This window comes from Chiroxiphia lanceolata, chromosome 1 (genome assembly GCF_009829145.1).
Source record: "Chiroxiphia lanceolata isolate bChiLan1 chromosome 1, bChiLan1.pri, whole genome shotgun sequence".
NCBI classification, from domain to species: domain Eukaryota; kingdom Metazoa; phylum Chordata; class Aves; order Passeriformes; family Pipridae; genus Chiroxiphia; species Chiroxiphia lanceolata.
The window spans coordinates 62,162,708-62,177,182 of record NC_045637.1 but is presented as its reverse complement, the minus strand read 5'-3'; the positions used below and the strand labels follow the sequence as shown (position 1 = coordinate 62,177,182).

General features: G+C 42.4%; 1 protein-coding gene across 1 annotated transcript in view; it reads right to left on the bottom strand.

Annotated features, from left to right (window-relative positions):
• Positions 1–3,389: 3,389 nt before the first annotated feature.
• The window catches only part of CARMIL1 (capping protein regulator and myosin 1 linker 1), a 193,274-nt gene continuing 182,188 nt past the window's right edge, over positions 3,390–14,475 (bottom strand). Inside the window, 3 exon segments of the mRNA XM_032681955.1 lie at positions 3,390–4,440; positions 9,502–9,636; positions 12,364–12,597. Coding sequence (XP_032537846.1) covers positions 4,304–4,440; positions 9,502–9,636; positions 12,364–12,597 — 506 coding nt within the window. The 3' untranslated portion in view covers positions 3,390–4,303.

Here is a 14,475-nt window from a genome sequence, read left to right as displayed (position 1 = left end):
TAAAAGGGTTTTGGCTGGGCAGCAAGACCCTGGTCACCACCTCACTGGCCACCTCCCTGGAGCTCCAGAAAGGTCTCACAGGGAGGAGGTGAGGGCTGATGGCACTGAGAGGAAATGATTCAGACAGCTGGGTTTTGTCAGCTCCTACATTAGAAAGAAAGTGAAGGTCATCACCATGTGCTTGTCTAGGAATGTTCATCCTCCCCCTTTACAGACTATTTCTTGGGATGGGGAAAGACCACTGCTTTCTAGGCCTGATCAGCAGGAGTCTAGTATTAAATAAAAATCTCTTACTCACCTGCACTGTGTTACAAAATCCTCTGGGCCACGGCTTCAGGAGAAGCAAAAGACAGTGTCACTAACTGAAATCTCCCCCAAGCTTCAGCACAACCAGAGGATAATCTCCAGAGGTGGGATTGAGGCACAGCCCAACCAGCATTAGCATCCGTGGGTGTGGGCAAATCAGCATGACTCTCTCATGCATCTCAAATAGGAACAGAACTTTCTGGCACTTTCCTAAAAATGATTCTCAGTACCTTTTTTTTCATGCAACAGGAGAAAGAAATCATCTCCACATTAACTGATTAATAAGCAGTGGCAGTGAGAGCTGATGGCAGCTCTCAGTTAAGTGTGGTGGGTTGTGCAGATTTGTGACTAATGGACCACATTAATTCCCATGTCATCTCAGCCTGGCTGGCTGGGTCTGGCAGAGGGCGAAGATTTAAGATAATTGCAGTTCCCATCTCAGGAAGCAGCTATTTGCTCTTGTTACTGCACATCAGGGAATACTTTGAAAAGCTCAGAATCTATCAGTCAGATTTTAACCTCCTTTGGCAGGGAGTGGGAAGTAGGTCCTGCAGATGTGGTACAGAGCTATTTGAGTTCACGCTGGAGCCTGGCAGGAAGCCACAGCCCTTCTCCAGCACATCTCAGAGGGAAGGTGCTCCTGCTACATACATCACAGGTGAAATTCCTCAACGGAAAAGCCTGAAAACCAGATTTATGAGCAGAAAAGAACAGGGCAGCTCCCTCCAAGAGTGGATCAGGTGGTGAAGCTCTGACTGGAAATGCTGGTGCTAGCAACATTTCCAGGGCAGCATTTCTAACTGGGTGACTAGGGCTGCTGGTCCTTCCCTCTCATTTGGTCATACAGTATGAGTGCTTATGTGCACAGGAGGAAGCAGAGGACCTTGCTGTCACCTCAAACATTGCCACCCCTTTGCTGTCACGCCTAAACATGGTGAATGCACCAAGGAGCTGCTGTCTTGCCTGACACCAGCCCAGAGACCAAGTCACGATGTCAGACATAACCCTAGCTGGACACTGTGAGCCCTTTCTGTGCAGCCAGACCGCACAACACAGCACTGTGGAGAAGCCCTCAGCTGCAAAAGGAAGGCCAGCAGCACGCCTGGGTGCAAGTCACCTCTCCTCCCATGCCACACTCTGCTTCCACCACTGCTGGCACAGCTGGAAGTGCTCAGGCAGCACCCAGTGTGTCACCGGGAGGAATGCAGGACATCAGTGGTATTCAAAGATGCTATGGATGCCCTCGGAGAACAAGTACTAGCCCTCTCCTTCAGTGGTACCATAGCTGATCTCTGTTCAGTCTCCCAGGAGCTCCAGGGGTCTCTGCCATTGGCATCCCACCAAAGCAGCTGAATGTGGCTTCCAGGCTCTGCCCCTTATACTCTCAGGGGAGTACACGGGTCAGGACAGGCAGGGAGCACAGGGGACTGACCACAGTGCAGCTCAGGCACTGGGGAGGTAAAAAGAGAAACAAGGATTCCCTCAGCTGCAAACCTGCTGGAGGGCCTGCAGCTCATGGAAAAGCTCCTGCCCCATAGAGCTGTGATCCCCCTAGACCTCCCAACCAGCTTGGCTTGGCACTAGGGCACAGTGATTGTTCTTCCCCTGAAACACTCTGGCACTTATCCATGGCCTCTATGAGCTCAAGATAATGAAAATAAAAGTCACTATTTTCTAAATGTAGAAGAGGTACAAGAAAGGGGGTGTTCTGCAATGTGAATTCTTTGCAGTCAGGCTGATAGTGCTGGGTGTGTCAGTCAGAAAGATAGTAAAGAAATGAAAACCATCATTCCTCCCCACCCAAAGCCATACACACAAAAAATCAAATCCAAGGTCTTCAAGAGCTCTCACTTGCACTCCCCTAAAGTTCTTCCTCCACCACTCATCCTGCCCACAACACACTGATGGGTTGGAATACAGACTGGAATGGCTTTTCATAACTAATGGAAATATACTGCTGTGTAATGAAATCACTACACTCCAGCCAAAAAATGTTACAGCACTAGAGCTTTTCTTCTTAACAGTACAAACACATGCTTACAGCCTTTGAGACATCTCTGTCTTTGGCTTACTGATACCAGGGTGATGGGCATGCACTGTTGCCCTGATTTCTCACAGCAGGATCAGTACCTCAGTATCTCAGATGACTGATAAGAAGCACAACAAGGACAAAGAAGAAATTCTCAGCAATTAACTTCTCTGGAAGTTAGAGACTATTTTAAATTTTCGTCTTAATTTACACCACAACCCTTGCTGTTAATTGTCTTAAATCCACAAAACCAACAAATAGGGCAACCCTTCTTGCATACTTACACTTCTCAGGCAGTTTTCTTTTCCATGTCCTATGGGAATAAATATTGCATTTTATTTATGATTGGATTAATTTTCATTACTAATACAAGTATTTCTATTTTTAGTTTGCAATTTGTCTTTTGTTCTTACTGATGCCAAATAAATCACAAATATATATGTGAATGTGAAGAACTCTCTCAATGATTTTAGACAAATGCAGAATTTCAAGAGAGTGCAAACCCCAGGTATGAACCCCCAGCACTCAGAACCTCTTTCCCACAGCCTTGTAGCCTACTTTTGAGACGTAAACCTCTACCAACCTTCTAAGATGTTCTGTTTTGATTTAGCAGCCTTTTATACTGCAATAGGAGGCATGTACACAGGGATCAGACAGAAGGTCACCTAACAAGCAAGTATCTGAGCATTTCTGTCCAGTCAAGAAGCTACAGAAGGGCAAGGGAAATTACTCTTGGGAGAGAGTTACCAAATCAATTTTATTTTGTCCTACTGGATTAAAATTGGGAATTCAGATAGCACATGTTTCTGGCTCATGTGAAGGCTACTTTGATGAAGATCCCAAGGGAGGAGATTCGCAAAGAGATCTTCCTTCAGCAGTTTTATGAAGATGATGTGTATGTGTCCGTTTCAGCTGGAACTAGAGCCTTTACTAGAGGCAGAAAAATGACATAGGTTTTGTCTTAACCGCACACTTTGTCTACCTGACTCAATGCCAGATTCAAAGAGCAGAGACCATCAGACCACAAACACTGTTGTAAAAACAAAGACTAGTATTTCAGTTGTAAAATCATTTTTTATTGTTACAAATATACATATGAATAAAATCCCTTCAACTTGTAATGTAAGTGGGTAGCTGTGAAATTTGCATCCCCTCCCTCAAAAGCTGAAATGTTTTTACAGGTGTCGAGCTATGTTTCTCATAGAATTACACATTGAAAGGAAGCTAATATGCAGACAAAACTGAGGAAGGCCTCTAGAAAACACCAATATTAATAAAATTTCAATTGCCCTCATTCCAATCAATATATACATTAATATACGAATGTGGAAGCATACCATGATTATACGTCATCCAAATCCTTCTCTGTTGTGCTTTCTGACGGTACACAAATGTAAGTGTTGGAGCTTTATGTACAGTAGGAGAACAGGAAGAAAGAAGCTCCCTATGGGAGAATGTAAAAACCATACCCAAGCATTTAATATATATAATCTATACAAATTATTTTATTAGTGTGCTCTTTTAATATAATTACAATGTGCAATTGCATACCGCAAGAATATATTTATAGGTAAGTCACGTGCAGATCTGACACATTTACATTCAGCAGTACAACACATTACCTGCTGTACAGTGTTTTAGTGTAAGATAGTCTCCAGTTAATTTGCTTTGCTTTCTAAATGCCCTAATGCAGGGCACTCTTTGTAGCTGCTTCAGAGAAATTCAAGTAGAACACATGAAAGAATGGCTGGCTTTAGGCAAAGGCATGGAAAGGAATGTCTACATTGTACAGAACAGAAATTAAGGACCGAATCGATGCCAAGTGTACTGTAAATAATGATTGGAAGATCAGGTTTTCTGCATGGAAATGTACCTGTGGTGAAAGAGCAGCTGGCTAGAGGGGCTGTTGATTGCTGAACCCCGATTGTTATAAAAAGCTCTTGCACTACGAAGCACTTGTACTGATTGCTAAACGAAAATAAAATCTTTATCTGCTTCTTCGCCGGAGTCACTGGACTTGCTTCCCTGATGACCGTCTTTACTTAAGGACCTCTGCTTCAGTTCCTGGAACTCGTGAGACTGCTGCCCGGGGCTTCTTTTCGCAGCTGTATAAAACAGAAACAGGTCTTACATGATTGTAGAGGAGAGAGAAAGGAAAAAAAAAAGTCACTCGTGCACACAAGACCTGCTCCTGATCCTACTCATTTAACTTGCACTAGTGGCAGTAGCATAGGTCCATTAATTCTTCAAACCAGAAAAGGTGAGAGAGAAGAGAGAGAGTTTGAGCAAGCTTTATTCTGCTGTTGGTTGGCAAGCAGGCAAACTTGAAATATGACACGTAGTACTTCACTCTGACATCGGTAAACATTACAGTCAGAAATGACCTGGAGATTTTTTTCTCTTCACACCACTTCCAAAACAGAACAGGATTCTTTTTTTTCCAGCTGGGATGGATCTGAGACAGTACACTCCTGACTGCTCATATGGATATCCCTGCTGAACACACCTCAGACCAGCAGCACACATCCCAGGCAGCCCTGTCTCCCTAGCAGGACACATCTATATTCTCCCTTTTGACTCAGAAGCTTTGATCAGGACAGACATTCACTGTGGCATCCAAGTTATCCAAACTGCTTCTCCCTGCCCCACTTCACTGCCACGTCCTTATGTCCTCCTTATTCCCTGATATGGGGGACACCCATGGCTCTAAGCCCAACCATCACCTCTTCCAGATGAGATCACGGGCTCTGTGCCTTTCTGTGCCCCGTAACGGGGAAAGCAGGAGGGCATACCCTCTTTCCCACAATCTAAATGCAAACAGCATCCATTTCGTTTGCTCAGCACTCTAAAAATCTCCGTAAAGCCAGGGTTTTCTCCAAAGCTGTAAGCTTTGAAATAAATTGGAAAGGAGGTTGTAAAACCTTGTTAAGATTCCTGATCTAATCAGTGGTCTACAACTGCTATGGTAACAAGCAGGTTATACACATTAACCGGGGCGACATTGCCCAAGGATTGATAGCTTTAGAAATCTCACACTTCCACTTAAAATGACATTTTAAACACACCTATATGTGACTTTGTTGCAAGCCATCTCACTTTAGCCCCACAAAATTAAATGTTATGATTATGAGACCTTCTTTGCTCCACCATTTCAGGTAAGGATGTCCGGCTTTCATTCACACTGATCCTTGTGCCTGACCACGCTTGTGAACCCTCTCTTGACAAGGCACCAGCAGCCACGGTGGGCATGAAGCATCATCTTCCCTGTGTAGCGCTCACCTATAGCCTCACCACTGGAAGGGACAGCCTGCCCTGCCACCGGCACACAGCTCCAGCCACAGCAGAGGCAGGCAAGCAGCAGGCTGTCACAGATGCCTCTCCGTGGCTGTTTTAAAATTGTGCCAGGATGTGTTAGGGACTGGCAGGAACGTAGGAAATGCAGAGAGGGATCCCAGGGGAGGCGTTGCTGAGCTGCTGAGGCAGTCAAATAGTTCTCTGGAGTCCAAAATACCTGTCTCCTCATTTGCGCGAGCCAAAACAAAGTATGTGAGGAAATGAGAGCCAGCAGCTACACGCTCACTGCATTCTTATCCTGGCTTTGCAAGTTGGGAAACAGGAAAGGATTTTGAGAAAGGATTTTAAAACTATTTCATAGAACTGGAGAGGATTAAGATACCTAAATGCAGTAAAAAATATTCAGGCATTTCCAGTTTCCAAAACACCACTGCTTTTCAAAGAAATGGAAAATTTTTGAGTGATTCTTGACACCTGTACCTCCTACTAATTACCCGGCCTTTGTTTGGCCCCCATGGACTCTTCAAACAAAACTCAAAACACATCCTGCAGCAGCCATTTCTGTTTATGGCCTGATAAATCTAGGCAGGTAGTTCACCCCCAAAATAACTGAAAAAACCCCAGACATTAAAGTCCACATAGTGCAAGCAGGCTTCTGCCACAAGAGCTTACCCTTGCCCCGATGAGACCATACACAGGTGACCTCCATTGGTCTGTAGCAGCATCTCAGCTCTCAAAATTTATTTTATCAGAGAGATGTCTTAGAATGAACTAAAATATAATAACTTGATTATGATAGGGAGGGGAGATTCTAAGTTTGGATGGATTCAGTTCAATTCTACAATATGATAAGGAAATCAGTTTATAAATTTTGGGGTGAGGATGTTACAAAAGGGATACGTGACGTCTTATAAGTAGAAAAACTGTGGGTAAATGGAGTTGCATAAGATATTCAAATACCCAATTAAAATATTTCAGAAAAAAAGTAAGTGTGAATAATTGCTTAAACAAACCAGTGAAGATGTAAATGCAAACATGTAAACATGTACCATTTGAGAACAGGAGTTTTTATATTTTAAAAACATATAGAGCAACCAAACATTTTCATAGCTTCCTGAATGAGCTCACTAAGTCAAAGCTGCTCCTCAGTGCACCACAGTGGTGGGCTTGGGCTCTTTTGGTGTTTTTTTTGTTTGGTTGGTTTTTTTTTTGTTTTGTTTTTTGTTTTTGTTTGTTTGTTTGTTTTTTGTTTGTTTGTTTTTGTTTGTTTGTTTGTTTGTTTGCTTATGTAACTGAAAAATCAAAGTGATAATAAACAATCTGAATTTACCCAGTTCTCAAGTGGTTTAGTGAGTGATGCACTGAAACTGGCACTAACAATATTCAAGCTGAAATGTATTTTGAAACACTAAAGTGCATGCATCTTAGGAAGGAAAGGTGTGCAAGCACACAAAGCAGCAGACAGCCCACCTGCAGCGTGCGTACACGGCAGTGTGCCAGTGCTGCTGCACTGAGCAGTCACAGACTGTAAGGAGTGCTCTTCTCTAGGGGGGCTGTGGGTGCTAGATGGTACTGGTCACTGGTGTTGCCACGAAGGAAAAATGCACACGCATTTCTTATCTGGGAATTTTTTCACGCCATGCAATTCCCATGGGGATAAAAAGATGATTAGCATCCCACGAGATTTTTACCTTTCTCACAACTCAATGACAAACCCACACTCTTTTGTTGCTTCTTTGCTATTGCTGTTTCTTAATTGTTAGTACCAGTTTTCAAGCATCATCTTGATGAAAAATGAAAACTTCTAACCAGAAGTTGGCTGTGCCTTCCTCTGCCCAAGCACATTAGCTTCCTCTTCTGCACTGGTAGAATACTGCCCCGGAGTGGTTTTCACGCTGCCAGATGGCTTGGCACAGTCAAGAGCTGCATCTCTTTTTTGACAATCTCCTGTTTGTTCTAGCAAGGAAAATGATTCATTTATACTCCTAAGCTGCTCTGTAGGCCCAAGAATAGAAAGTAATACAAATAATTTCACTTATCCAACCCATTTAATCAATTGTTCAAGGAGTAGTAATCAGTATGCCAGGTGATTGATTAAACGTAGTCCAGATATTTGGGTATGTTAGTAACTGGAGCCCGATCTTACAGCTGCAAAGAGGTGTATTTGGAGATTGTCCCACAAAGTACAGTTAAACTCATTAACATAAACCAATTTTATAATCAAGTATAATCTAATTTTTAGCTTTGTTTCACAGGAAGTATAATTTTGTTTACTAACTTAGACAGATTTGCAGTGATTTACCAGTTGCAGAAATAAATTGAACATGCTAGCCTGAACAGCAGCAGAAAGCAAGGACTGAGTGAGGAAGTAGAACAGTAATGAAGAAAAAAGAAAATATGAAAAGGAATAAAAAAATGAAAGAAACGGAATTTACTCTTTCCCAAACAACTTTATGCAAAACATTGCAGCTCCTTAAGGACCTGGAAACCCAACTTTAGCCAGTCTAAACTATGATCGATAAAACGTGTGCAGTGCAATGTAGAGCCAGCTAGAAAACCCTGTGTTAGGTCAAATTGTCTGGAGACGTCTAAGGGAGCAAAGACTAAGAAAGCAGTGTCTGACTCCTGTTGCTTTTGGCAACATAGATCATCTGAATACTCAGCCCTCTCCAGGGACAGGAGAGGTCCTTGGGTGTATTGTGTCCTGCTAGCTGTACACAATTCAGTGAGATTGTGGTATTCTGCTGTACCTTTATGGCACAAGAGCAGCCCAATGGCCTCATAAAAGTGGCTGAAGTGAGAATCAAAACAAATACTCCACATGTGCTGACATGCAGTCACCAAATGTTAGCCACCACTGCAACAATTTTCCAAGCAGCACAACACCCAGACTGTGAGGTAAGTTGTTTCATAAAGAAAATGGTAGCCTTAGGGAGAAGCTTCTCAAAACTTATCTATGGATCATGCTGCTTTGGGGATGACTTTGCCCTCATCTAGAAGGTAGCAGTGGGCTCTGTGGGCAGCACAACTTCTCAGTCTTTACAACCCAGCATTATGTAGCTGCCTCAACTCAGTTGTCCCCATCCTACACTATGAAAATCTGTTGTCAGACTGTGAAAGAGAACCCCTTTGTTTCACAGTTTAAGTGATGGGAATCACCTCAGATGTCTTCTTTGAGGAGAGACCCAGGAAGGTAAGAGGTCTCACCCCCAGATTTTAAACACCAGCTAACACCACGCTGAGCAACATTTCTGTGACTACTTCTCCACGTAGCCGATGTTATGCTATGCTATCAGAGGAAGACTTAGTTCTTCTAAGAGCCAACTGTGGGCAAGAAAATGCATCAGCAGATGTAGAAATCCAGTGCACACATGAAAATCAGCACAGAGAAGGCAGCAGCCTACTGTTGTGCATAAAAGGTACCAAGCCTTGCCCTGGCACACAGAGACTCACTGCCCGAGGAGAAGGTGAACTCACTCACGTGCAGTGACCCCACAGAAAGGAGGAATACAAACAGAGCAACAGGCTGGCTGCAAGGACCAAAGTCATGGCTGCTCCCCTGGAAATGTGCTGCTACATTTCACATTATTGTGTGCATCTTAGTTCAGACCAAACTAACCAAAATATACACAAGAGTGCCTTAATTGTTCAGTTACATTATTAATATCAAGGGATTATCTTTCATTTGATTTGATCAAAGGAAGATGGGTGAAGAGATGCAGAATAGGTGACCAGATACACTTTCCTTGCTCTTTTCACCTTCAGATGAATAACCCTCTTCCCTTTCGAGTGAAAACAAATCAGGGAACAATGACACGTCAAATTTCACTCGAAGACGGGCACACTGGAAGAAGTTATACCAACACTCCTACCTTCTTGAGAAAATGATCTGACTGAAGGGGTGCTCTGACCATCCTTTTCTTTATCAGAAGGAACTTTCTTCAGCACAGGTGGAAGCAGGGCAACTTTTGGGGAACTGGGGCCAGAGGGAGACTCTGGAGCTTCCTCTGTGGAGTAACACAAACAAAAGGGCAAGAAGTTATATTTGCACTGAAACTCACAGAAATGGTGCTGTTTATGATGGGCCAAACCTCAACACAATACACAAACAAGATCTGTGCCAGAAAATGAAGGATTCGCGAATTTACACAATGCACAGAATGCACAATGGCCCTCAGTCCAAGTGAAAGGATTTTAGTAGTCAAAGCAAGATCCCGATTTCAGCATTTTCAGGTGTACAGCTATTGTAGCACAAATAGAAATTTGATGGGACCAACTGAATTTCCTGCAAGACATAAGTATGCAATTTGTAAAGAAGAGCTGAAAAAAAATTTGCATGGATTTTTTGAAATATTTGTTCTACTTATATTTTCATTGTTCAGAAACAGAATGAACCGATCAACTTAGATGTCCTGTTTCACAGCTACAAGGTACAAAAGTGAATCAGGGAAACAAATTACAAAAATAGCCTACAGACCACTATACTTCCAGGAATAACTTCCCAATAGATAAGACAAGGGAATCTGTAAAGATTTGCTAAATAGAAAAAGTACTTCATCTTCTGGACTGTGAGGAAATCTAAAACTTAAATTCAAATCCATAGTTTAAACCATCTGGATCTCTTGTTTCTCTAAAAGACTGCATATGCATCATGTATGGCAAGTTGACTACCGTCTTTACAGTCCTTACAAGAAGACCTTTCCAGTTTTCCACTAGACAGCCTTTGCTTGGACAGCAGGGAAGTACAGCTACAGTGGATTATTTAACCTGCTTGTATGTTTGCTTCCCAAGAAGTAAACAGTGGCATATATACTCAACAGAGGAACTAGGAAGATACATTACCATTGATAAAAGGAAAAAAGGAACTCAGAATATCACCTATATTGCATATTTGTATGAAGAGTTAATTCAGTTGTATACTAGAAATTAATAGGAATTATCTTGTTTTTGAGAATCCACCACAAAGGAGTCAATCTTTTCACTTTCAGCACAGGAAAGTGATGACCTTCCAAATGCAACTTGATGTGAACAGATACACCAGTTCTTGGACCTTTCTCCAAGCATTTGATATGCCTGCGAGGCCACTTGCTTTGGGAAGCTCAGTACCAACATACAGATGAACACAATGATTGGCAAAGACAGCTATATATTTCTGAACTAAAGTAGTTATGTGCTTTATTGAGCAACCACTTTCAGTTTTTGACAATTTGTGGACATCCGAGCTGTGTTCCTTTGCTCCCAGATTACTTAGCAAAAATTTGCTGCCATTTGTTTGCCCACACTGCTGGAAACAACAGCAAGAGCAAGAGCACGGAATGAATGATGCTTGGTTTTTTCATCATGTTGCCTGGGCAAGCTTAGACAGTGGTTTACTATAGTATAAGTACTAGAATAGAAGTTGGACTGTAACAGAGATGACGCTGCTTTTACTCTTCCCAAAGAGTTGGCCTATTATGAGTAAGTACTAATTACTCCCTTGTGTTAAACCCACAGTATGCTCTCTCTGCAGGAAACAGGAGCTGGCAGAAACATAGCTCAGGTCTTTCTGATACCTAAAACTCTGATAGAACACTGCCTATTTTACAGATTAGGCATCACCAAATAAGACGTGATTTCCTGTTGTATTCATCTTCGTATCTTACCCAATATCTCTGACTTTAATGACCATTTTTAAAATGGTCAATAAAATAAAAATAAAGTCATCTAAAACCTGATGGTGAATTTTTATTTGAACAATGTACTGCTCACTGGAGTATAGAGACTAAGTAATGCTCAGGTTACACATCAAGGGCAGGGAGGAGGCTGTAACATCCCTTTGTCCCCTCGTCTTTACCAGAAGTTATATCATTCTAAGGTCAATGGTGAGTATGGGCAAAGCCAAGAAGGCTGCGAGCTCTTACAGATGGCCACGCTCACATTTTTCACTCAACAGCAATTAATAAGCTGTATTTGCCATGGCTACTGGGGAAGTCACTAACTGGCTTTTAATTTCCCTCACCTGCAGTGGGTGTACTTTGGGATGAGGGGTTTGTGACATTGGCCAATTAGACAGTAGACACACAAATGTGTGGGAGATCTGCTGAAGTATTTCCCATTACTGGAAACCTTAAGATAATACCTGGGCAGGAGGTTAAGACAGAACAGAAGTTAGTAGTTATTCAGTTGGCAGTCTTGCAGGGTTATAAAAGCACAGTGACAGTTATTTCCAGTCAAAAGCAATAAGGAAAGAAACAAAGACTAAAGAAGGAAAAAGACGGTAAGAGACACTTGATTTGTGCAGGTTATTAAGAATAACGGGATTTGCTTGAAGGCTAAAAGCAGTCTGCCACAAAGCCTCAAGGATTTTGGTATTTATAGCCAGGTGTTTAGAGAAAATACAGTGCTACTGTCAGTGCTACTACAACAGGACTTTGATGCTGAAGTACCTTTCTATGCTCGCCTCTTCTGTGAAAACAGGCTAACTCAAAACAGCTCTGCCACTGCCACTACTACTGCTTCTCACACTTTACTGTTGAGGATCATAGGTTAAACCATTTTAATAAGTTTATTCAAATTAGGACAAAAGGAGGTGGAAAAGAAGGATGCAAGTCAAGAGCAAGGCACTGAAGAACCTGTCCCTCTACATTTAACTTCTGTTCAGCATGTGGCGAGAGCTGTCTCCTCCATAGGCCACACAAACACGACTCAGGAGTACCCAGAGCTGGGGACAAGGACTGCTCAGAAGAGCTCCTCACCAGTACGAGAGGCAGAGCGCGGTTTCTGTGGCACTGTGGGTCGTCCTGCCAGGCTGGGCTTTGTTGACTGCAGTGGGGGTTTTGGGCTGGTAGGTGTGTTGGAAGAACTTCTTGCCTTTGCGCCAGCTTCTGCCTTTGGTTCAGCTTTTGAGTTTTTTTCTGATGATGTTGAAAGGGAGTCACCTTTATTCGATGCAAACCGACTCTCTGGAAGGGTCTGCTGCTGTTTAGGCACTGAAATAAATAGACACATAAAATGAAGTCTGCTGCAACACAGAAGGCTAGATGCACAGATATGCTTTTGTGGAAAATACCACCATTAGCTCACATATCACTGCTGCACAGCTATGTGAGTGTGTAAGAAGACCTCAATGTTGTATTTAAAATCACTGCAATAAAAGCATCCAAACCTGCTAATTCCTACACATGTTAAGCTTCATAATTCAATTGCCCAAGGGGGCAATTGCATGTCCCCCTTTTTCATATATTTGACGTGATGGCTAGCTGGACCTTATTCCTCCTTCCTATTTCTGGAAGCAGATGGCACAGCCTACCTGCTGAGAAAACAGTGATGGATCAGTGGAAAAGGCAGCTCTTGACAGTTTTGTGCCTCTATAGACAAAAGGTTGGGTTTCCAAGATCAACAGAGAAATCCTGTCCCAGAAAATAAATCCCAAGCGTGTGACCAGCAGGTTACATATTTTTATTTGTTGCTTTTACCAGGCTCTGGAGGAGATTTTGAAACTTAGCCCAGATCAAAGTATTCTTTATATGATATTTTGATTTAACTAATAACACTGCACATGGATTACAGTTTCCACACATTAGTAAGTTTACGAACATATTATTTATCCCAAACAAAGAGCAAGGTATTTACAGATAAAGTTACAGTGACTTCCAAGCAATAAATCAATTGGTAGAAAGCCTGCTGGATTCCAGGTTGCTAACAAGCAAAAAGCCTGCCCTACTTTCCTACTCAGCAGCTTTCAGAAGGTTGAAGGTTTATATCTAGCAGTTTCAATGATAATCTTGGAACTCGCTTGGGACTTGCAACAATTGTCATGTCTTTATTCTCAGAAGAAAATTACAAACTAACTGAAATGCAGATTGGTAGCCCTATTTGTAAAATTCAGCATGTGCTCACAGATGCTGACTTGACCTACCTGCTATTCCCATTCAGAAATCCTACTGAATACAAAAGTGCTGAGCACAGACATTTTAATGACAGTGGGAGGGAGGGGAGTGTTGATACAGTTTGTTGCAAGCCAATCTCCAATATGTTTTTCCAGCTTATGTAACTGTTTTTCAGCCCAGCTGGAGTTAAACTCTGGCAAAGCAGACAGTTGTGTGGTGCATATATATTTGTGCGAGTGCGTGACAGGAAGAGTTTGTGTCTGCACGCTTTCAGGACTTTCTTGCTGCAAGCGAAACAGCAGGACACCTTCTCCACCTGTGCGTGTGTGCATACAAAAAAAAAATAAAAATCAGGCAACATCCAGACACAAAGCAAGGAATAAACCCCCCAAAACTTATTCTCCTTCTGCATCACTATCTCTAGTTTGCCTGTAACAACATCCAGCAATTTTCCATTAACTCCCTTTCTTGTCTTCCTGACCTCAAGCCTCCTAACATTATTAGAGCACAGTAATTTAAAATAAATTAGCCCAAACTGAAAATAAACTGTAGTTGCAACAATGAAAAGGAGCCTTGGGGAGCTCTCAAGCAAGAGTGGTAAAGAAACAACTGACAGCTGGAGGCTAAAAGGAAGGGCAAGCATAGTGCAGTGAGGTGGGGGTGAAACGGGTCATATACAAAGACCTGAGAAAAGTTGGGGTTGGACACCCTCAGCTACCCTAATGCCCCAAGTGCAGACTATTCTTGCTGCTCTGACTTCAGTTTACTGATATCCAGAGACACATACAGTCCACGAGGTCCTCCTCAAAAGATAAGCAGGCTTTAAAAGCATTGATTTCCAGGTTTCGGCATGCTCTGACTATGCTTTAAAAACTGCTTTAGAAAGGTATAAAACTTCATAACTGATATCTAAAGTGCTCAAGCAAGATGGCCACACTAGATTTTGATTTCAGCCTGTTTTTCCATGCTTCTGTATGT